The sequence below is a fragment of the Oreochromis aureus genome, linkage group 18, assembly GCF_013358895.1.
Source record: "Oreochromis aureus strain Israel breed Guangdong linkage group 18, ZZ_aureus, whole genome shotgun sequence".
In the NCBI taxonomy this organism is placed as follows: domain Eukaryota; kingdom Metazoa; phylum Chordata; class Actinopteri; order Cichliformes; family Cichlidae; genus Oreochromis; species Oreochromis aureus.
The window spans coordinates 27,115,899-27,141,175 of NC_052959.1; the positions used below are offsets into that span (position 1 = coordinate 27,115,899).

At 40.8% G+C, this 25,277-nt stretch overlaps 1 protein-coding gene across 1 annotated transcript; it reads left to right on the plus strand.

The window, feature by feature from the left end:
• Window positions 1-9,675: 9,675 nt before the first annotated feature.
• On the plus strand, window positions 9,676-23,934 carry LOC116332079 (junctional protein associated with coronary artery disease). Its single transcript, XM_031754936.2, has 4 exons — window positions 9,676-9,809; window positions 15,535-15,967; window positions 17,954-21,840; window positions 22,053-23,934. The coding sequence occupies exons 2-4, from the start codon at window positions 15,642-15,644 to the stop codon at window positions 22,061-22,063; spliced, it is 4,224 nt and encodes a 1,407-aa protein (XP_031610796.2). The 5' UTR covers window positions 9,676-9,809; window positions 15,535-15,641; the 3' UTR covers window positions 22,064-23,934.
• The last annotated feature ends 1,343 nt before the right edge of the window (window positions 23,935-25,277 follow it).

Genomic DNA, 25,277 nt, shown 5'->3' on the forward strand with positions numbered 1-25,277 from the left:
CTGGCTGTCAGCAGCCAGAGAAGTCAGCATATTGGGTTACTAGGCAGAATCTAGGCTTTAAGAAAAAAGACATGCCTTCTCTGTTTTGGCTGCTAGATGGCGGTAAAGATCCCCACACATGCTCCTCCCGCCAGTCACACAGCCCTGTTGGCATATAATGAGATGGGGTCCCCATTTCAGCTGTCTCCTAGGCAACCAGGGCTGGGGACAAGGAGAGGGCAGGGTGTGCATCTGCGTGTGTGTTTATATATACATAGATGTGAGTGTGTGTTGTTGTGATTTTGAAGGGGACCCTCAGAAGAGAGAGTTTATAAAGAAAGTCAATGTCAGAGCTGATGTGACATTTGTAGTTTAATATTTGTGTAAGAACAGATGATGATGATGCTCAGCAATGACCTTCAGCTGCAAAGAACAAATGCCCTTGACTGTGAACACTAAGACATGCAGGATTATGACTGATTTCTGTGTTGTTTTTATATGTCAAAATAAAATCATACAAATATCACACAGAAATACAGGTTTTGTCATCTAAATGTCTCATTTTGAAACAGAAAGAGCCTGAACCATCAAACTCAACAAAGAAACAGCAAACTTACAGATAAGACCACACTTTTACTTTCACCTCACGTTGTGTGACATATCAAAACTGGGATCAGACACGATTTGCTTTTTGAATAAATGGCTAAGTGCAAGTTTGATAGTTTCTAGTGATTTTGAGTTCGCCCCTCAGCCGAACCCCAAGTGCACATGTTTCCGAGTTCTAATTATGATTTTAATGAGAGGCTGTTTTGCATGATCCCTGCTGAGCTGAAATCAATGTTCTTCTTGATGGAAGGAAGTCATGACAGTCTTGTTTCAGTCTAAGCATTCAGAGGAAGCAGGTGAGGAACATTTATAAAATTAGTAGATATAAAATATCCGTTATAAACTCCACCAGTTTCTGCAAGTCAAATAAAAAACTTTTTCTAAAAACTTTTTGGAGTCCTTGAAACTCCACACGGACCCGAAGCAAAACTACTCAGCTTTTTGAATCTGATCTTAAGGCATTGTGTGAGTGGTCTACAACTACTATAGCAGCGGTTTTCACACATTTTGTGCAAAAAGCACATCAAAGGAAAAGTCAAAATTACAAAGCATACCTGATTCAAATCTGTGCAAAATACATGGAGAATTTAAGTCACGGGTGTCAAACTCATTTTACTTCTTGTGCAACATACAGCCCAACTGGATCTCAAGCGGGCCACACCAGTGAAAAACATTTCTTTTCTATAATAAGTGTAAAGGAGCAGGAGTATATTCTGAAAATGTTCACATTTGGACATTTTAATGAGATATGCATTTACAGAAATATGATAACCAGGCTGAGATGTCTTGAGAAAAACAAATGCATCCATCCATTCGCTTCCGCTTATCCTTTTCAGGGTCGCGGGAGCCTATCCCAGCTGTCATAGGGCGAGAGGCGGGGTACGCCCTGGACAGGTCGCCAGTCTGTCGCAGGGCTAACACACAGGGACAGACAACCATTCGCACTCACATTCACTCCTAGTGGCAATTTAGATTATCCAATTAACCTATCCCCACAAGATGCATGTCTTTGGACGGTGGGAGGAAGCCGGAGTACCCGGAGAGAACCCACACGGGGGAGAACATGCAAACTCCACACAGAAAGACCCCGGCCTGATGGTGGAATTGAACTCAGGACCTTCTTGCTGTGCGGCAACAGTGCTAACCACCGTGCCACCGTACTGCCCAAAAACAAAAATGCATTTACAAGAAAATGTCTCATGTCTGAATGTTGTATGTTTATGCCACACAACATTGAGTGAGTCTACTGTCACTGAACAGAGATCACAAATAAAAAATTACAACATTATTTTATGTGAATGTTACCATTCAATTTGTCTGGGTCTAAAACTATGTTTAATTATCCATGTATTTCACTTCTGTGTAACATATGGGGATAAAAAACCCCCCACATGATTAAAAAAAGTGTAATGGCTTTGCTTCAGGTGCCATCATGTGGGATAGTTTGGACCCTCTGCTGGGTGGTTGTAGCTCAGGTGGCAGAGCAGGTCAGCCACTAATCAGAAGGTCGGTGGTTTGATCCCAGGCTGCCTCCTGGCTGCATGCCAAATATCCTTGGGCAAGATACTAACCCCATGTTTGCCTACTGGTGGTGGTCAGAGGGTCCGGTGGCACCAGTGTCCGGCAGCCTCATTAAGCCTGTTAGTGCGCCCCAGGGCAGCTGTGGCTACAATGTAGCGTGCCATTGCCAGTGTGTGAATGGGTGAATGACTGAATGTAGTGTAAAGCGCTTTGGGGTCCTTATGGACTGAATAAAGTGCTCTACAAATGCAGGCCATTTACCATCTGCCAGGTCGCTTCTGGCCACATGTTTGATACTCTGGCTCTGTCTTTTTTGGCACGACAGAAGTTCTTCTTTTGATTGTATACTCAGGTGACAGCACCTGGGCATGACGCCTGCAATACTTTTTGTTTCTGTGCAATAACCTTAACTTATATTACATATTATATAAGTATATGTCTCTCTCTCTCTCTCTCGCTATATATATATATATATGCATTTAACTTTTTTTTCCATTAGACAGTATCATTTTGCTGCCTCTGGCTCTGGTTCGGCACTCTTTTGAAGGCTTACTTTATTTTCCAAGTGCCTCTTCACATTGCTTGGCTCAGTGTTAGAATTATTGAGGTTTTCCCAGCAGATTGTGGACTGAGGGCTTCTGACCAGTTGAAGCACTGGTGGTTTCTTTGAAGAAATTTCATTCCCCCACCTCCCAAATTTTATGTCCTTCTCACTGATAACTAGCCTTTGATGCGTCTCAGTGTAATATGCCATTCATCCTGCAAGTTTCCGAACAGATTTGGATTCTCATTAACACAAGTTTTTTTCCAGCAATATAGGGCATAAATTTAACTTTGTAGTTTTAAAGCAAAATTAAAATGTATCCTTTACTTTATGCATCCATGTACGTAACAATATAAAGTGCACACGGCACATCATCTGGGAACCTCTGTCCTAGCACTGACAGTTTCAGAATTACTCATAACCAATTGTAAGCCATCACTGTACTGTGACTTTACAGTCTACAGTCTACAGTCTGTTACATGTTGGAGCACCTACAAGTGATATATTTAACAAAAGAGCATGTTAGTGTTTTATAAGAGTCTCCTAATGTGGTAAAACCGGCACCTAAAAATGCCAGATCAAAATGATTAGTGAGACCCGTTTCATATTCAGGTATGGAAATGATCTCCTTCCATAGTAGCAAAAATAATTTGAAGTTCATATTACTGCACTGATTGTTTTTCCCACTTCTTCCAATTCTCCATATTCTGTTTTCATACTGCATGAACCACAAGGTCCCACTGTAACACTCTGAAGTCACTAACCTTCATCAAGCCTCAAAAAAACCTCAGTCAGTTCCTTCTTCCTGCTGTTCTGCTGATGAGAAAAACAGGCAGCAACACCTCTTGTATGTGTAATGACTTCAATCTAAAGTGAGATCACATCCTGGTAACAGCTGCTCTCAGAATACGGGAAATTAAAGCACAACATTTAGGCAATGTATGGAATTAAGTGAAGCCTAAAATCTAAATTCACCTTCTGATACCAAAAGAAGACGCCTCACTTCCAGAGTGGTCTCCTCACTTCCAGAGTGAATGTATCTCTGAGACCTCTAGTTGATTACCTTAAAAGCATTAAATTAGATGTAAAAGCAAAGACTTGCACCCAGTTAAAGCAAACCTCCCATGTGAAGTAGAGCAGCGCTGATACAAGAGTTAGACCACCCACTGTAGCATACAGCAGGCTCTGAGGCAGGCTATGGAAATGGCAAAGTCATTTTCCATCTGCTAAATGACATGATTTCACATCACTTACACAGTACAGACTGTTTTCACATAAATCTCCCCACCATATCCAGACAAGTCTGGATATAAAGGTCTAAAAGTAATCAAGATCAAGACGCATGATTAACTGCAAAGCATGCAATTAAAATCAAGCTCTTGACAAAAACAGCCATTCAAACAGAAATGCAAATAAGAGCATCTAGGGATGATCATGTGCTGGTGAAAACGATCATATGTGGGGCCTAAAAGAACTACTAAAAGAATCTCGAGGTGTGTTTGTTTTGTTAACTTCCAATTCCAAGTTCAAGATGTAATTTGCAGCACAAATTAGATATGCAATTTGTACTACAACAGGGGTTAATGTGAGGTAATTTTAGTGACAACTGAACATATGAATGTGTACAATCTGTAGTGAAGAATTTAGATGTTTGTTTTATGGTATTCTTGTTGTTTGAATGCTTGTGACCAATCAGGTTGCATGCAGGTGAAATGTCTGTGTCGAGACTGCTGAAATGCAACTGATTGATTTAGTTTTTATAAGCATTTTAAAAAATGGGTCTGGATTTCTAAGCAAAGACTGAAATCATGGTCCCCCAATATCTGGCTGGCTCTACCTGAAGTCCCAATAAATTGGCTGCTTACCCCAGAGGCTGATTTATTTTACTATAACACTGTAGAAAACAACTGCGCAGGAGTCACATTGTGTAAAAACCCAGCATTTTTTCAATAGGAATGGCAGAAAAATATGCCATGCACAAAAACCATCCAGATCTAAACTGCATTTAATAACTTTAGAAATATTTTTTTTAAATGAATTCAATATCTCTAAAATATTTGCCACTAGTTCAGATTAGTGCTAAACCTTTACTTTCTTTGGCAGTCATTTTAAAAAGAGAAACATGCACGAGTACTGTAAGGCACATGCTTCTGCCAAATGGCATATGTTACCATAAAGCTAACAGCCTTGATAGTGTGACAGGGAGCAGCAAAAGAGCTGATGCAGGGGTCTGTGTTCAGCTGGTGTTCCAGCATTTTTAAAGGAGACCTATTGTGCTCATTTCCAGCACCATATGTTTATTCTTACACTCTCCTAGAGCAGGTTTTCATAATTGACTTTTCAAAATAATCCTTGGTGCAGCAGCTGAGTTCATCATCTGTCTGATTCGGGACATTTTAAGACATCGTCCCCCTTTAAGGTCATCATCTCTTTAAGCCATCGTTTTTCTGATTGGCTGCCTCTCCCACCTAAAAAACAGCAAGTAGATGGGGGTCATTGTGCTCTGGGTCAGAGCTATGCACCTGAGATGACAATATTAGGGATATTTGAATTCACTGATATCATACACAGCTGAAAAAAAGACTGGAATGAAGTATTTTGAAATCAAGGGTTTAGAGCAGTCTGAAATCTGAACTTTGACCCATTTGACCCCATATTTGACATACACATCCTTCGTTTTAACAAGGACAAACTTAAGGTCTCATTATATATTAAAAACGAGGTACAATTTTTGGCATTCATACTTGAAAACACAGAAAACTGTTGAATTTCTTCATCAGCTGTGGATTTTCTAAAGCTCTGAATTGCAAACATTGTCATTATTTGAGGTGTATATTCTAAACGTTGTGACATGAATGCATAAAATTATGTTGTGATATTATATGATGCAACCGTACAGTGTAGGAATAAAACATAATAACCACTTAGCTTTTAAATATGAAGTAAAAAAAGAAATTATTTCAACATATATTTTTTTACATGAAGTATTTTGATATGAGTGAATGTGAAGCATGTACACTGTCTATGATTTGCTTTTGGACATACGGATGAATTTTAGCCAGCATGCAAAGGATGAACATAGCTTTTACTTTTGAAAAGTGGAAGTCTTAATCCTGTGAAAGACCTTAAAAAATATTTAAAAGAAACCTTTACTTGTTTATGTACTAAGCACTTTGTCCACATGAGATTAAGTGTATCTAAGTGATGCAGACTGGGCTAAAAGATGAACTTCCCAGTGCTCTAGTGAGAATTTGCAGACAGAGAGCTGTTGGAATAATCTCAACACGAGGCGAACTAACTAGATTTTCATTAGCTTGCAATAGTATTCAAGTTTTTTTTAATCAAAATTTAGCTAAAATGCTATAAATAAATAGAAACAGCAACTCCTAACTACTATCCCAAGTTCAAGGATGTGAAGAACATGATTATTATTCATTTTTAAACTACAGAAGAGCACTTTCAGGCTGAAAATTGTTAGCTCCGGGCTATGGATGATATTACACTCATTATCAAGGATTTCCAAGTTGCCAAAATGCGTTACAATTTCTGCAGTGTGTTATTTTATACACACACAACTACAACGTGTATGTTCACAGGTGCATTGTTCAGTAACATATTTATGTCTTAGTCGTATTACAGATCTGTCACTCATTGCTTGGACAACCTAAAAATAAAGAGGGCTCTGCACTTACACGAAGAACGTAGCTAACTGGGAGTTTGCTGCTTGAATGCAGTGTGAAACATCTTCCAGCACAGTGTGCCTACTCAGTCCGGTTTTTAGCAGGGTGTTGGCACTTGGGGAACAAATATAAACTGGCACAGGACCATGTATGGCTTCTATAGTCAACTGTGTCTTTAACATGTGGCTTTGGATGAGTATGGGATAGAAATCGGCTTTAGTTAGTAGCATTAAGTTTAGCTTTGAGCCAGTGTCAGCTAGGTGCATCATTTATCATCAGCCTGACATCCGAGTGTCCTAGAACACGGCTTGTATTGGGTCAAGGCATTTTGGCCATTTGGGATCATTTAAACTGCACTGCCACCCTCCATTTTGAACAGACTTTATTTATATTATGAACCAGGCCAGAAACAAGTGAATATGCTGCCATCATTTCCCAATAACGGTATGAATCGTAAATAAATAGTCGAATTTTCAGGTTTTTTTGTGTGTGAATGTTTTATATTTCATCTCACAGTAGTAGAGAGACTAAAGTAGACTTAGTAGACTAAATTTTATAATGCTAAATCTTTAAATGATATATTAAAATGTTGTACATAAATATAGCAGAAAACAATCATTTGCTATGTGAAGACATGGCGTTAATAGAGATTAAACCCCCATTCTGTATTTGTTGTAATCTAAGCTTTAGTGTTGCAAAAGACAGTCATGTGTACCATGAAAGTGCATGGCAGCGCCTTCTTTCAGAAACTGCCGGCACTCCTCACATTCATGATGTGAATAAATCAATTTTATTTTCACTGCACTGCAGCTCTGAAAGTTTGCAGACATTATCAGACATTCACGGCGCAGAGCTATATGTAAGAACACAAATGTCCAATTTAGATGGATGGAACATTAAATGGACCTTACTCTGCATAGGCAGGATAGAATAGAAAGCACAAGTCGCTACAAGAAGACTAACTAGTAGAAATCTTATAAGAGGATGGGGCTGGGCATGGAGAACCGATGGGGTAGTGGGTAGTAAGTTTGGGAAGGCTGGGGAGGGATTCTGGGTGGAAGTTAAAGCGGCACCTCCCTTTGGCAGTGGAGCAGCATTCTTACCAGTCCATGCAACCCAGAGGATGAGGGTGTACACAATGCTTTTGTCAGACAAGAAAGCAATTTCACTTCACGCCGGTACTCCTCACATCCATGAAGTGAATAAATCAATTTTATTTTCGCTGCACTGCAGCTCTGAAAGTTTGCAGACATTATCAAACATTCACGGGGCAGAGGGCAAATATCCAATTTAGATGCATCTACCATTAAATGGATGTTACTCTGCATGGTCACTTTTACAATGTCTGTGCAGTGTCTGATTTATCCCATGTTACAAAATTAGTAGAATGCTATGTTTAGTGTTCCCTGTATACTCTACCCATCGCATAAACCAAACTGGAGTATTTCCACTGGTGAGGATGTGTTTCACAATGACAATCTCCAGGTATTCAAATTGGATTTGCCAAATTTTGGGTGAGGTTCATGAGAGAAAACAATGAAAGAGTGACACCCCGTGAAGTCAAAACAAAAATAAGAGCAGTCAAAATTAGTGTGGTTTTTCAGAGATGAAGCTGCAACACTCTCAGACAGAAATAGTACAAAAAAATAAAATTTTAAAACATACAGTTACAAAGGGTTTCACAATTTGGATAAAATACACACATCTAGTGCACACACACACAAAAGCATTTATTCTTACATGCACGCTTAAATGCAAACAAACGTGCAGGGCACATGTCCAGTCAACCCGATAGGCTAAAACCCAGAGGTGCTAAAATCTCCAAATTGTGTGCTCGATTTAAAATAAGTGCATGAAACACTTCAAAGGTGAATCAACAAGGCCGACTGCTGTAATATTTAAGCAGGGGCCAGCACATGCAATGCTCTGAATGTGATTAATGCAATTTGTAGACAGTTTATTGTAGACTTTAACGTACAATATCAATATACTGACTCTGCTCAGAAATTAGGTCAAATATTAATTGTACTCTTAGTTATTAACTGTTTATTTAAGTTAAAGAAAACACATTTAATACATTTGGAAAAGTCTCATTCTGAGTCTTTCTTGCAGGCTGGTGCAGAGGTTAAAACTGTTGCCTGCCATTGAGGTTTTGAAACATCTGGGATGTGGTTTTCTCCCACAGCGTAAAGACTCATACTTTAGGTTAAGTGGCGATTAGAAATTGTCCAATACATGCAGATGTGAGACAGATGAAGCTTTGACTGGTCAGTATGACTAGAAAAGTGCAATACAAATGCTACTCCGTCTCCAAAATGTATGAACGAATAATAATAAAACAACATTTTAAAAGGTTATTGACTATCCCTGTACCCAAGGGTTACATCTTACACCTTTTATTGAAAGGACACTATTTGTACAGTTCCATTGAGTTATAAAAATATCACCAGTGTTACAACAGACCACAAGGGTGAGCCCATCAATGCTACAATGTCAGTATATTGTCACAGACGTGACACGATGATGTACTGCTAAAGCTTTGCTGTTTTGGTTTTTGAGATGCTGGTGCTCTAGTGTAGTGTTCAGCAGTTATAAATTTTGTATATAGTACATTTCATTTGTTCCAGTGCTCAGTAACTGGGAACCACAGGGCACCCAGTGCTGGTTCTGCTGCTGTAAATGAGTACAAACAAAACTATGGCTTTGAGCAGGTTACAACACTTCCTCATCAGTGAGTGGATCTCTGGGACCGCACGATGTCCCATCACTCCTCCGAATGAGGGATCCCTCAGAGTGCAGCATGCCACAGTTGGCACAGGAAGGCCTGAGCCCAGCACATTTAATTAGCCAAGCTGTCTTGGCATTGGATGGGAGGGGGACACACACACAGTGACGAGTCATCAACATCACCAAGGGTGCGGTACTGCTCGCTGCCATACTGCACATCCAAAACTTAATGGCAAAGGGACGCATGGGTATCAATACAAACAAAATATGGGAAAACTGGGAAAGATAGAGCTGTAATTGCAAATCGGTTTAGCAATGCAGCAAACTTCAGCACAAGCAGTGTCTGACCTTTCCTGCAGAAACATAAAAGGTGTGGCTCCTTCAACATTTAGTGCATTAAACACTTGTGGCAGTGGGAGACAGACCTCACACTCCTTATGTCTGTACTTATCATTCAAGCCTATAGGCAGCACTGAATGAAAAAAAAGACTGTTGCTATGAAAAAAAAGGAAAGTTAAGAGAAACAGTTTGGAAGAAACCATTCTGACATCCCTTTTTTCTAGCTCCCTGCATGTGAGGAGCCCACCCCACCTCAGCTGTAGTGAGGAGAGCCCAGTCCAGGCAGCCAGCAACCAGCGCGTCTCTGCCTACCAATAGGCATGCTCGGCTCAGGCTCTGTGCAGTGCTCTCAGTCTCAGCAGCTGAAGCTGGGCGCAGGGGAACTGCAACGGCGGCGCCAAGCATCTTCCCAGGTATGCGTCTCTCTGTTGCTACGCCCTTATTCTGTTTTTGCAATGTTATGGCATCCTTGCAGCACGCTGGTTCCCGCTTTGGCGACACTGGTAGATTTCTAGGGAGGGGTTGCTTATGCTCTTTTTTCCTTTTTCTATTTTTTGTGTGTGTGGCTCACGTAGCCTTCGTGGTATCGCAGGGCAGCGGGTCTTGGTAAACACTCGCATCTGCAAAACCTCCTCGTTAACCGCGCGTCAACTTGCACACACCTCAAAATGTTCGCCCTTCGACAGAACAGCGCCGAGGCGCCGCTGCTGCTGGCAGCGAGGTGGGGATGTGCGCTCCCTGTTTTACTGCGTGCATTTCTCGGAGAAATTTTTGCAACGGGGTTATAATTTGGCCAAGCGGCTTTCGTCAAAACATGACCGCTGACTATATATTCAACTCAAGGTGCGTGCAGGTGGAGGATTTTTACCCCCCCTTCCTCGCTCTGGAAGGCGCTGGACTTGCGGCACTGGGTGAAGCAGGTAGCCTACTGGGAGCTGATTTGAAAAATCATTTCATAGCAGTCAATTTTATGTAGGCTGTGCCATATAACGCTGCAGTAGGCTATAGCAAGGCTATAATAGGTCATGCTGTATGCATAATGCACAATGCATCCATCTATCTATCACAACCTTGATATTTTATTGATAACTGTGTGTTATGATAAAACGGCTCTATTTTAATCATGATTCATTCATACAGTTATCCGGGGAGAATGATGGTGAGGGAGATGTTTTTTTCCCGGAGAATCTGATGGACATAGTTATCACAGGGTGCTCTTAATTGGAAACGTGCTGAACTTGTGTTTTGAATGAGTTTACATAGGCTAAGCAGTTTTTTTTAATGATTAGGCTGATCTGTGGCGCTGTGTTTTCCCTGTCACTAGGTAAGATGTAGGTACACTCCCTTAGCAGTTAGGGTGGTGCTGCCTGCTAGTGCTGATGTGTTACAGTAACCACTACCTGTGCATGCAGTCTTCCAGGCCTGGCTGCACACCAAGGGGTGGTGGTGGCGGGTGGAGGGGTGTTCCTGGAGGATTCTTAGGTGGGAGGGTGGTCAGTGAGATTGGATTTTATAAGTTAGAAGTGAATTCATGCACCAGCTTCCAAGTTAAAGTTGTGTTTTTCAGGCTGGGCAGTGAAGTTATCAACGGACGGTCCTCACATAAAAATTGTTCAATGTTTCCAAAAGCAGAAAAAGGACTTCTCTCGTTATCAGCTAACGAATGACACTCAGCAGCAACTGACCTTACTTTTTCATCTTCCTGGCACAAACTTCTCACACCCATTGGTGTATCAGTGATGTTTATGTTAAAAAATATATCTTTGTTGTGATTATTAATCATAGTTTTGTTGTTGCTATGCAAAAAAAAGTCTGGTGTGCCATATTTCCACTGCAATCATTTGGAGCTGTGACCTTGTCAAAAAAGAGCCACCATGTGTCTGGCTCGCTCTGGTTCTCTCTGATAAAACTCTGTGTTAAAGAAGCTACTTTTCTATATGAGCCCGTCCTCACGGATCTGGATTTGGCTGATTCAAGAAGCTCTCGAGTTGATTTTTGCTGCATTAACCACACTACCTATTCGCTCCACTTGAACAGCCAGTAATAGTTGGAGGACTTTTACATCAGAAGCCCGGATTTCAGCATGCTGATTTTGAATGCTATTTTGGGCTCTGTTTAGCCTTGTTTAGTCAGTGAAGTTTCAATGAGATTAATGAATTGACTAATCAATTTTCACTCGTGTTGTCCTTGAAAATATGGTCCCATACAGTGTGGTTTTAAAGTGGGGATTTCCTGCTGGGCTCTTTGCATCTGGACAGCATTAATTATCTCCAGGATTTGGGCTGATATGAAGCATTACACTGAATAGTACAGTATAAAATAAGCTCCCACACCAGGGGTAACTCCTAACTGCAAAGTGGACAAAGTTATGGAGGGAAAATGTTAAGGTCACATTAAGGTCAAGAGGAAAAAAGAGGAACAGAGAGAATTTTCCAAATGATTTTAATGCAGTGATTCTTTATGGAACGTGTGCTCTGTGTCCTACAGTAACATATAACTAATAAATTCATTAAAGTACTAAATATTGTAGTAGCATACTTGTTTTTGTAAACATAGTCCAGTTTAGAGCTGAAAAAATATTTTATCATTTAAATTAATGATAGAAAAAGTAATAGAATAAATACAGGGCTGATACTGACACTATATAAAAAAAACAAAAAAATATGGCATGGTAAACAAGACTTTGTTGTAACAAATGAAACTTACTTTTAGCTGTCACTGATGCTATTTTTTAATATTTAATATAAAATGAATGTTACACAACAGATAATACATCAAGTTGACCTTGTTAAATGCCATCTTACTTGTCAGCAAACCAAAACAAATATTAAGCTGATATATCAATCAAGTATATTTAGAGTGAATGAAGTAATTTTAATGAAAAAAGGCAGAGAGTTGCAGGTTTTAGCTTCCCAGATGGATTTTCTGATAGTCTTGGAACAACATGTTTTGGTATTGATAGATGGGGGGGTCAAGGAAATAATCAAACTGATTACTTGAGAATGAAATAATAAATATAATGATACAATTTTCTCTCTTAAGCTGTCTTTAACACCCTTTGATGTAAAAAACCTGTACAAAGCTGTAGTGTTTATATGTGGACTTATATTGATTATCAGCTGATATTAAATATTTCATGATTTATCAATATCAGCCAATAAATTAAAATTTAAAAAGTAAAGAGGAGATGAGAGAAGCTACTTTCAACCATGTTAAAAGTGTTGTTCAGCAGAGGGCACTCTAAAGCTTCCCTGTGGCAAAAAATATTTCAAACACCAAAAACACAACAGCCAGCTGACCCAAGCAAAGTGTAAACAAGTGAATAAACAACTACAAATAAGAAATATTAGGGAAATCTCTGTATGTTTTGTGTGTCTGAAGAAAAAAAAATCAGCTGATTGGAATATAGAATTTTTTAATTGCAAAAAATATTGGTGCCAGTATTGGTCTTAAAAAGTCTTTGTTGACTGAGCTCTAATATTTATCGAGAATACTGAGTTGCTTCCAAAAAACAAGAAAGAAAAATATCTTGGATTGTAACATTAAAACAGATGTGATGCCCTTTTATGACATAGTCATAATGTTTTGGATAGAAGAAAAGCAGCAATTGTCCATTTTCTGAGATGAGCCAAGATGCATCACGAATATAAAGAAGCTTATTTTCATCTTATTTAAATATATTGTTTTATTAAAAGTTATTTTAAAAAAGTGCCTTTTTCTGTTGCACACTGGACAATTTTCTCATAACGTCCACAGAGACCCTGTAAATGCAGTTTGTGCCTTGCAAACTATTATCAGTCAGATGTTACTCTGTCTGCACATCTTTGATTTAGATTAATTCCTTTTTTTTTTTGACTTTGTCACATGACCTCCACCCTTAATCTATGTTAATATAAACATTAATGGAGCTGCAATTCAGCAGTTTCCAGCACAGAAATAAGTAAAAGTGTTTGGCTATGATCAATTCCCAGATGAGTTGTGTATATAAGTCTATTTTAACACCAACATCTTTGATCCAACAGTGCACTTGTCCTTTAAGTGACACCTTCATAATGGAAAGTGAGCCACTATTCAAGTCTATGATTTGCCAAAATGCTACTGTGTGCAAAGCCTTTGATCACTCTGTTACTGTTTTATAAGCCATCCGCTGTCATCTGCAGGCAGGACAGACTGTTATAGCCACTAATTAATATATCAGACAGGCAGGCGTGGTTGTGCATTCACATGTACACACAAACAAATGAACAAACTAACAGACAGTGAAACTTACACTGCATTCGAGCACCAATACAAAAGCAGTCTTATTTTTTTTCCTACTTGTTGCTGTTTGTTTTGAGCTAAAAATAAATAACTGGTTTTGTACTGAAGTACTGTCATGTAAGAATAAGTTTTTAAGACATTTTTAAGACTAAACTCCCCAGTTTCTGCTTTTTTTTCTCTCTTTTTTAGAGTTTTCTAACAGAACAAGCAAGTCAAAGACTCACCTTTGTTATTTAGTGAGTGATAATCTAAACACGCCATGTGAAAAATAGTGTCTATATAGTAAAAATCATTTATATGTCATACTTATCATTACTCAGAATATAATGGGAATTTAAATGTTATTCATACTCTATACTATGACCATTTCTGGCCATTTTCTGACATTTTTCACACTCATAAATTGTTGATTTACTTAGACGGTAATCATCATTTTACTTGTTAATTAAAATAATTGCCAGTTTATGCTTTATAAAACACATCAAAGTATTCTGCTTTATAGAAAATAATTAATTAACCACCACAACATTATGAGAGAGTTTTGGAAAACCGAGAAATTGTTTATTTGCTTTTTTAACTGATTTGTGACGATTGCTATACCTTTGCATGGTGACCTAGAAAGTTTGTGGCCTGGTTGATTTTTAAGCCAGCAACGTCTTTGTGAGGGAATATATATGAAAAAAAGACAACATGATGTGCCCATTGGGGCCTTTTTCTAGGGAAGAGAAATCTAAGAGAAATTAAAGAACATACATGATAATAAGAGACTGGAATCAGAGCAGTATAAGTTAAAACGTTAAAATATTGTTAGTATTTTAATAATTTTTTCATTTAATTTTTTTTAAACTTTCACATCTTTATTTAAAGTTCACATAATTTTTTATTGTTGATGCTGCAACTCAGACTTCATCTTTGAACTATAGTTTAAGAGTCAAGACCTAAATCAATTTAATCACACGTCATTAATGCATCAAATTTTTTTCTGATGCCATTAGGATGTAAGAAATCTGGCAACCTTCACACTGTGTGTGCTCACACACAGCACAGGCATGCAGGAAAGTATATATTGTGTAGATTATTTTATACTGGGTATATAATACCCAGTATTTTCCTTTTTCTGATGGCATATGGGAGTGGTGTGCAGCACTAATAAGTTAGCAAGAAGGCAGATATATGATGCAACAACACTGGTAGTGATTACTTAAGCATATCTGAAACTGACTGATTGTACGGTGAGGTATTTAATCTCTTATAACTTAATATATAAGAATATGTTGCAGTTTCTTTTAAGATAACTGCTCGCTCTGAGTCTCTGGAGAACAATAAGTGCTTGTCATGACTGATGACGAATATTCCACCTAAAACCTGCTTGCTTTGCGGTTATCAAATTTTCCACTGCACTGCTGTCTGACAAAGGGTAGAGAAATCATTATGTAAACAGTGGTTTAATAGGATGAGAACAATTCTCAATTTGGCAATTGTTACATTAGATAATGGTTTCAGGCACTTTGGGAAAGTTGATAAAATGTCATTGGAAAGAACAAAGGGTGTGGCTCATAACACACACTTTCTGGTTTATAGACTTTTTCAGTGTTCAGATAGTGAGCTTTAAATTCACCTTTAAAACTGTGGCTGTACATCCGGGGTTGCCGACAGAAACAAGATTATGTCTGGGGGAAGAATTCATGTTTAGCTCATGTTAGTGTTTAATTTTAAGAAAAGACTTGTGGAGCTGTCAATACAGCATGTGCTGAAGTAGTCTAAACACATTTTGACAAGGAATGCCACCCTTTTTCTTTCTTACGAAAGTGGCTCTGCTCAGATATAGTTGCATGCACAAATAATCCTCTTCTACCTCTTCCCTTCTCCTCTCTTTAGTGATGGCCTCTGCTGAGCAGCCGTGCTCCAGCTTCCACCAGCAGCACTGCGCATAAGGCAACACACCCACCTTTGCCCTCCTGCCCAGAAGTGAGAGAGACACCACCATGTACAGCGTGGAGGACCTTCTCATTTCGCACGGATATAAATTGCCCAAGAGCGACCCTCCGTCTGCCACGCCTTATGACAAGCGCCCTGCTGATTGCCAGCGTGAACTTGTGGACAACAGGGCTGGCCGGGGGACGCTGAACGGGTATGAGGCAGACCGGGGGGCATCTATCACTGGCATCTATGGCAGCAGGCAGGCACTGGTGAAGGGCTACCCCAGCATAGACATCGAGAGTGGGGATAGGAACCAAAGAAGAAAAGAATTCGGCATTGGTATCCTAGGTGACACTCAGCCCTTGGGTGATTCTCTTGCTACAGATAGTGGGTGAGTGTTTTTTCCCTCTCTTTTGCAATCCCCCACGCCCTGCACCTTCCCTTTCCCTCTCTTTCCTCTCCCCACTTCTCACTGGGGCCTGTCAGTATTGCATGCAAAACTGAGTCTGCACTGCGCAGGGGTTTTTTTTCTCCTCCTCTTCTCTTCCCTTCCTTCCAGAGCCGCAGAACACTGTGGCTGCAGCAGCACTACTGACATATCTTATGCTGGGATATGAGGAATTATGAAAGGTGCCTTTGCAGTCGTTTGAGCTGTGTACATGCCTGCACAGAGACATGGCTCGCATCTCTGTGGAGCCCACCCAGGCATTGGAATCATCTACACAGCCTCCACCAGGCAGGCAGATGTAAACAGCAGCACTAGACAGAGAGCAAACTGAGGAGGACTGAACATGCCTCAAGACAGGCGCGTAATCACTCCACTGTAAACACTGGCACACTGAATCACGCCCAGCACGTGCTCTGTGATGTAAGCATGTTGCTGGGCAAGTGTGCACAGCGCAGCTCCCCTCAGCCATACAGTAGCATATGCTGCTGAGGATGATCCATTGACTTTGCTGCTTAAACGAATGATTACAATGACTAACAGGGATTTAGTGCACTGCAGATACTGGACGGAGGCTAATTGTTCATTCAGTCTTCTTTTTGTGATGTTACGTTTTAAAAACTATGACACATATTTATATATATATATATGTATGTATGTATATATATACAGCAGATGATTCTTTGCATGAAACAGTTTTATAATTTCACTGGGAAAATGTAGTTAATATGTTTTTCTGAAAGAACTGATGGTTACATTTGAATTTCAACAAGCATTTAAGCTTGCAGTCCCTCCCTCATTATGATCAGCTGTCATCAGGGCGTCTAAGAACGTGCATGGATGTGAGTGATGACCCGGGGAATATTTATTGATGACAATTAATTTTAAAAAATCATAAAATTCAGTGTAATGGAAAATCCCTCAGTGTACATAGACTTTTTTTTAGATGTGTTGTCATTAAATATATTTTTTTTGTAATATATTTTATCTAAAATAATTGTTTTAGCAGTGCAAGCATGCACTACGGCCTTATCCCATACCCAAGAGGTGATTATGGGACCAGAACTAAATTTATCTCCAGGCAGCAGTGCTTTATCACACTGTACTGGAACCACTGTTGTGAACCTGCCAACAGTAACTCGTCACACAGTTGCCATTTCATATTAGGTTCATCAAGCATTTTTAAAATTATACAAATGATTTTGGTTGGATGATTGTTGCTCATGCATACTCACATGAGATTACAATTAAAAAAGGCTCTTCTTCTAGTTTACTCCTTCACTTTGGGTGTAACACAGTAATGCAGGTTTAAAGTTTATTGTATTTTTGGTTTAAAGGTTTTTATATGTACTGTAGGCCAAACTGGTTCCTAAAGTATGTGATAAAATAATGAGAGGGACAGAGCCACTTTCTCTTTTGCGTCAGATTTTTTTTTAAAGAGTGGTATTTGCCGTCCAGATGACCGGTTTCCAAGATAAGGTCAGCACAATTTAATATGCAGATCATATTGCAGTAGCATCACAATTTTGTGGTGTCTTCAGGGGACTTTGGAGCTGCTGACTTAAGCATTTCTGGCTCATATGTGCTGGCTCTCTTTGATTAGGTTGTTTTGGAACACCTATACTGCCAAAGCCAAAGCACATGTCTGGGACTGGCATGGGCATGCCACTTTTAATATTTACCAGTGATCACATTTCAAGTGGATGAAATTATTTTAATCTATTATCAAATAGACTGAGATAATACAATATTGTGAAATATGTTTTAGGTATTAACTCTTTTCATTCTAGATAATTTTTTGTTTGTCTGTATGTCCCAGCCTGATGGTTCTGATGCTGTTTAGCCGCAACTCATTTAATAACCTCTGTAATGAAAGAAACCCTGTTAAAAGATTCGACTGTTTTATTAACACTGAGATTTTTTCTTTTATAGGTTCTACGATGTTCCCAGTTTGACTTATTCAGAGCCGCTGAGCCATGACGAGAGGGATGTTTCCTACTGGCGGAGGCGAGGTCAGGACTTCAGCATCCTTCTGGACTATGCTGATGGCAGGGAGCTGAGGGCCTCTGCTGGAGCGTGGAGGCCACAGGCCCTGATCACAGCAGAGGAATACAGGGCAGAGAGGCAAGCGCAGCAGCTATGGGAGGACATTTCCTGGCTAAGGGACCCAGATGCAGGCCCTGGTCAGTTGAGAGTGACTGGGGAGAGGAAGTGCCAGAGCCTTGGAACAGAGGAGTGGAGGCCTGCTGTGGGCCTGGGAAGGCAGCTGTCAGATGGGGATGGGGAACGGTGGGCTCAGGACCACTACCGACTGAGGACACCGGAGGGTTTTTTTCACCCTAGAACTAAAGCAAAGTCTCAGTCTCTTCCCAGAGTTTTGTCACCTGAAGGAAGTGACAGAAGAGAGCTCATTCCATCAAGGCCTAGTCTACCTGATAGACAGAGGATAAGCAGCACTGTCTTCTCTGGGCCATACAGTAGGTACATCTATGGCGGCGGCCGGGACCGGTGGGGTAGGAGTATTGGGCCAAGCAGCCATGTTGCACTTTTACCAAAGCCCAGGTTCAGCAGGCCTTTAAAGCCTCCATCATACGAGATTCACCAGCAGACTAGGGGTAGCGCAGAAATGCTTGCTATTGACCAGGGTGTCAAACAAAAAGACAGGCCTATCTATTATCCAAGGGGTGGGGACCTAAGACAAGACTATTTCGCACAACACTCTGCCATCACTGGAATGGAGCCTCCTGGCTACATCCCACCCCCATCTTACAGAAGAGCCCTACCCCCAAGAGCAGTTTCAGTTAACCGCAATGAAATGGCAAACTTAAGATGGAGGGCAGAAGCTTTGCAGATGCCGAGCTCAGATCCCGGAAGGTGGTTTTACAGACAGGCGAGCAGTTCCTGGCTGGAACCTTATGGAGAACGTAGTGCGTCCTATCGAAAACAGGTACTTTCTTCTGGACATGAAGAACAACCAGGTCATGCCCGACAGTTACCCACTGAAGACCCAAGAGCAAAACAAATCTCAGGAGGGCCTGGCGGAAATTCTCTAACAGATTTAGACAAGATGCGCAACACCAACAAAGAGATTCCGTCCGCTAAGATTTTAGGACAATCTACACATGATAGTGCCTTTCCTCCCCAACAGGGGCCAGCTCTCAATACTGAAACCCGAAAAACAGCTCCCAGTGACAGCGACAGCAGTAATCGATGGCCCAACAGGGGAATAAAAAAAAGTGACAGTGTAGCTTCTGAGCAAACCCGTACTCCATTTTTACCTTCATCTATTCTGGGTAAACCACCGCCACCTCCGTGTAAGCCGGCTGACCAGGGTGTATCTGAAACTGTGACAGAAGTAAAAAAGGCAGAGCAACCCGAACCACCGGAGAAAGACAAAACCAAGAATCTTAAGAAGAGGCTTAGTGAAACCATTTTTTGTTTGGTGTCTGTCCCTGTTACTCCGCAGCTCACTGGGACAATTCGTGATCAGAATAATAACAACGAGAAGTCACCAGACCCAGCGGACAGTCCCAGTGGCAACAAAACTGGCCATTTAACAAACCAAAGTCTCCAAAGCACATCTTCAGCTGAAGCTGAGCTGCAAGCACTAACTGGTAGCATAGCGAGCAGCAAAACGAGCAGTAGAGCAAGCAGCAAAATGTTTAAAAAACTACCCTGTAGACCCCCTAAGATAAATCATTACAAGGAGCTGAAGCTGTCAGGATCCTGGCCTGCAAACCAGTATCGAGACCAGGAGACACAAACTAGCCCAGAGGCCCGAAAAGCTGCCCCTGAAAACAAGGAAGCACAACAAGACCCTGTTCCTCCTGGCACCGAAGTAACCCCTGATAGCAGCGGAGTAGTGGGCACTGCCTTCAGTTTTCCCATAAAGGGAGTGAAGAGCCTAAAACTTTCAAGCAACAGCGCCTTCTCCCTGACCTCCACCTTCTCCAACCAGCTGAACAAGAGCACAGCTCAGCAGCCAGCAGTACCACCCTCAGGAAATGTGGAGGAGATCAAACCAGCAGCAAACAAAGGACAGGAGAAATTTGAACCGTTCCTTTTGAAACCGGCAACCCAGCGACCATGGGATGCAGTCAAAGAGCTGGAGACCATCAAAAAAGAAGTCCAGGATCAGCAGCAGCAACAGAGCAGCAAACAGCCCAGTGTTGACAAGTGCATAGAGGACCTTAACGAGGCCTACAAAGACATCTTGGAGCTAGGTACTGCCAGCAATAAAGTCCCAAACGGTTCCGTCCAGATCCCTGAGCGTATCAAAATCCGACTGACATCAGAACCTCTCAACAAGCCCAGCAGCCTTAGGCGCAGTGCAGTAAGCTGGTCTGTTGACCCAGAATACAGGGAAGTGAAGAGCGCCTTCTCCAGGCCTGCAACAAAGTCGGTAACCTTCAGCAAGCAGCTTAGGGAGGAGCTCCCGGTGCCACCTCGGGAGACGGGCTTCAGAGAATACAGGGTTGTTGCGCATCTTTCACGCAGAAGGAGCAACGATGGCAGGACAGTAAAATTAGACCTGCCAGATGAACCTATCGAAACACCTCTTTGTGACTTTAGTCCAACAACGCACACCACAGCAGCTGAGGTGCCATGGGCAGACAGACAGCCCATGCAGGATGCCTCTACACTCACTAGTCCTCCAGATTATGAAGACATATGCCAGACTTTGCGTCAGTCTAGAGACCCATCGGATGCCAGTAAAGCATCCGCAGGCCATTCCAGACCTAATGACACAGAGACTCTTCAAGATCTCAGTGCTGAATCAGAGGAGGAGTGTCCTATTTGTAAAAGAGAGCTTGAGAATCAGATGAGACAGGGTCCATTGCCTCCACTTCACGAGGAGAACAGCTCAGACAGCTCGGCCAATCAAAATGGCAGTCCGCCACAATGCACTGCATTAGAAAGTCCAGCAGAAGATACAAAAACAGAGGAGCCAAATGCATCATGTTCAAATCAGACAGGGTCTGAAGTGTGTGCTGAAAAAACAGAGCAGCATTCACTGACACAGGAGAATGTGGGAGAGGGTGAAAAAACAGACAACGCTCAGGCAGAAAACTTGGACAGTTTATGCATAGTTAATCCTGCTGAGAGCATACCAGTGGATGGAGCTACAGAGGATCTCTCCTCTGCAGCCACAGTATTAGCAGCTGATCAGCCTACAGACCCCCAAGTCACAGAGGAACAGAGTGTTAATGAAACAGCAACTGAGGAAGAAAAATCAGAAGATAAAGAAGCCACTGCAGGAGAAACACCTGAAGGCAGTGCAGGCAAACAGACAGCTGAAGTGAAAACTGAGGAACAAGACAATGCAACGCCAGTTGACAAGCAGGAGCAAGAGAAGAAGCCATTTGCTCTCCCAGAGCATAGACTTGGTCTACGGACTCATCTGGGGCGAGACCTCCCTGGGTTACCAGAGTTTCCGCCTGATAGACTGCCACTTTCCGTTCCCCCGAACCTAGACCGCAGACTATCTCTTAGCTTGGAGGGTGAGCGGAGGAGCAAGGGCCCCTCACAGCGAATTGAAGCATTGCAGAACAAACTGGCTATTTCTCCAGGTCGGGTGGCAGTTGAGCGACTCGCCCGGATGAGAGATGTGGATGTTATGTATCGTGTGAGGCGCTTAAGCATCAGGAGTACTGACTCTGGGGAAGGGGAGACAGAGGCAGAAGGGGACGGCAAGGAAGAACAAGCAGAGGAGTCCGACCCTGCTCCTCATATGGACAAAGACAACGAGCAAGAGGTCACCAACTCACAGGAGAGCCCCGAGACAGTGTTGCAAGATGAACAGGAGTCACCTCTCTCAGGTAATTATTGCCTATAACAGCATAGAAGTGAAGCCTGGTGGATGTAAAGATGATAAGAGAGTTTACTTTTTTTATTCGGTTTTGTAATTTTTCCTGATTTTGGACCTTGAAAACCTTTGCCCAATTAGACAATTTTGATTCATAAGATAATGGATATTTGCTAAAAAAAAAAACTCCTTTGTGAATGAATATCTTTCTTCCTCATGTCCCAGAACCCCAATGATCCCAGCCGAGGGGAGACAGTGTAGAAAGACTGCGTCCACCATCTCCATCTGAGGTTTTTAGCTCCAACACTGTGACCTGGCTGCCTACTAGAATGCCTTCATCTCATCTTGACACTGAAATTGCCTTCTTGTCCGACAAGAGCATTGTGTACACCCTCACCCTCGGCGCTGCGTTGACTACTAAGAGTGCTGTTCCACTGCCAAAGGGAGGTGCCTCTTTAACTTGTGGGGCAACTTCCACCCAGAATCCCACCCCAGCCTTCCCAAACTGACTACCCACTACCCTATCTGTCCTCCATGCCCAACCCCATCCTCTTATAGGGTTTCTACTAGTTAGTCTTGTAGCGGCTTGTCCTTTCTATTCTATCCTCCCTATGCTTTTCTCATTGGCAGACATTATGCAATTCTGTCGTGCATACTAGAATTTCTAAAAATGTCCGCAGCGAAAACATTTTTCGCATACCTGAACGTTTCTGTTTGTTTACGGGCAAGTTGTTGAGGATTATGAATGTAAGTGTTTATGTTTAACCTAATGTAGACATAGAGGGGTTTATTGTCAAAAACATGTTCTGTTGCATTTAAACTACACCAAAATAACCTGCGTATTTGATTGTGGTAAGGCGACAGCTGTTTTAGAACTGGACATCACTGTCTTTGGCTAAAGAACTGTTTTGATTTTGAGATGATAAATCAGCCTTTCTTTTTTTTAAAAAAACAACTGAATGACATTGTGCCCTTTCTCATTGCTTTTGTACACACTGCAACCATAACCCACGGAGCTCTTCAGTGAAGAGTGACTCTATACCACATGGCATGACAGATCAGTAAACTATAAGATAACATTGGCCCTACTTTAGAGGGGGAGAGTTGCCTTTCTTAACTAGATGTGCGATTCCTGGTTGGATAAGGTGAAGTCTCTGATTAGTCCCCTGATCAAATTCAATTTATAGCTCCCGTTTCCAGGTAATTTCAGGAAGCAATAAGGGCACAGATTGAGTTTAAATGATGGTTTAAGCAACTTTGATAAACATTAAAGATTGATATAGGGATTTAGAACAACAACAAGAAAAAAAAGATATGTAGAGCAATATTGTAAAAACAGCTCAGTGGTGTAGTGGAGCTACCTGTAGGAACCATTGTCAGGAGTCTTAAGTGTGAACGTGTCATTGAGATCGTATTACAGGGAAATGGATTCGTGTCAGGGTATAGGGGCGCTTAACAGGGGGTGGGTGCTTTACTTCATGATATATATATATAGATATAAATATATATCTATATATATATCTATGTTCATACATCTGTTTCGCAAAGAGGCGACATTTCACGGAATATTTATTTTTGTTATCATCAAATTGTTAATCAGTTTGCATAATGTACAAAATAAAGTATATTTTAAATATTTTAAGAGAAATTTTGTATTTAACCATGACATTTTATTTCTCCACACCTATAACAAGCTGAAAGTATCATACAAGTGTATAGTATCATATTGAGAGTATACATAATTTTCTAGTGCTTTAAAATCTTAACAGAGCGGTATAAGGAGGGATGGCCCTGTGGTGTGCCTTGATCACACGATTTTGGTTTGAGTGAGCAAAAGGGTTCATCACTGCAGGAGTTAAACCTGATGGAAACTTTTTGATTGTGCCATGATTTCCTGTTTGATAGTGCTCTTTCACATGCTAACAGAGTCAGTGTTGGACGCTCCTTGTGATATTTGACACATCAATCCATCTCAGCTGTACGTTGGTGGTCAGACATGACCTGTGTCTTATTTCTGTCTTTGTATGTCTTCCAGTTTGAATCATGTATCGTTCTGTTGTTGGTTCCACAAAAAAAACATGTTTAGAAATAAAATTGGGAATTTTTTTCTTTTCCTTCCTTCCTCCCACCCTTCCTTCGTTTCCTCTTCCTTCTAACTGCCTCCTTTCTTCCTCCGTTTCTTTCATCTCACGGCGTGTTCATTTTGTGTAAATTGTTGTGCTGTCACTAACACTTATTGCACTAAAAGATGCAATGTAGGATGCAATTTTAGGCTAAAAACCACATATCTGCATAATGTTTCTTCAAATTAAATTTTAAATTATGAGTCTAATGCTAAACGATGATTGAAAAAATTGCCTTTTGGATTAAAACAAGTTTGCAGGTACGTGGGTGTTTTTTTTTTCATAAAAGGACTGTTTCACTGGTGTAACATATTTAAGAGATCTGTAGGAATCCATCACTGTTTAATCATCACCTAACTGTTATGTAGCATTTTACAGTTGTAGCATTTTTATCAACTCAGACCTTTGTCTTGGTATTTCAAACATTTCATGTAAATCCGAAATAATCATGTCGCCTTATGATGTGTGCATTACATTACACTCCAGGAAATGCCAAATATTAACGTACTAAGCACTGTTTCATACCTTAGGTTTTTACCAACAACTTACTGTTCTGCCATCCCTCTGGCTGGAGAGGTACAGTAGCATTGCGGATAGTTTCTGCTCTTCATGCTGTTTATCTGTAGGAACATTGAGTCCAAAACTGTGAACTTCAAACAATACAAAAAGCATAATCTATTATAAGTACGAGAGGAGAGTCGGTGTTTCAAGACAAGCTCATAGTCAGCATCACAGGGAGGACAAGCTGGCACGCCCATAATTACTAACACATCTCATTTTCAATTCATTTTGAAGACTAAAGGGCCTCGCCTTAGTCTGGTGTATAAACTGCCCCTGACGACATTTAAATAGCTATTTCAGTACATACGCCCCCCTCCCCCAATAATTGGCATGTCAGGTACACTTGAACATAGTGTCATTTGACTTTTTGTACTGCAGGTTATGTGCAACATGAAGTAATTATGCACACTTGTAATATTTTCTATTTTCATATGAGATTTAAGTGCTTTTTGTACTCACTGACATCTTTTTTTTCTTCCTTGCATGAAATGCAAGACAGAGGAGGAAAAAAAAATGTTTTTCATAAAGTATATTTGCATTTGGTACTCCAATAGTAAAACCAGTGGGCAAAACATTATGTTTCATAATTTAATTTACAAAACTATGCCAAGTATTTAAAAGCTATTTTTAGAGTAAATCAAAAGAGAACTCATTCATTTTTTTCTTTTAAGACATGCCTTTATCTTTGTATCTATAAATATGAGCATAATCCATAGTCATATGATTGTGCTACTGTTGTATGATACTGCAGTCTGATTCATAAATA

Excerpts from the sequence above, each read along its gene's own strand:
- LOC116332079 (XM_031754936.2), top strand. The coding sequence starts at position 15,642 with ATGTACAGCGTGGAGGACCTTCTCATTTCGCACGGATATAAATTGCCC. Across the intron at positions 15,968-17,953 it reads TCTCTTGCTACAGATAGTGG|GTTCTACGATGTTCCCAGTT; the intron begins GTGAGTGTTTTT and ends TTTCTTTTATAG.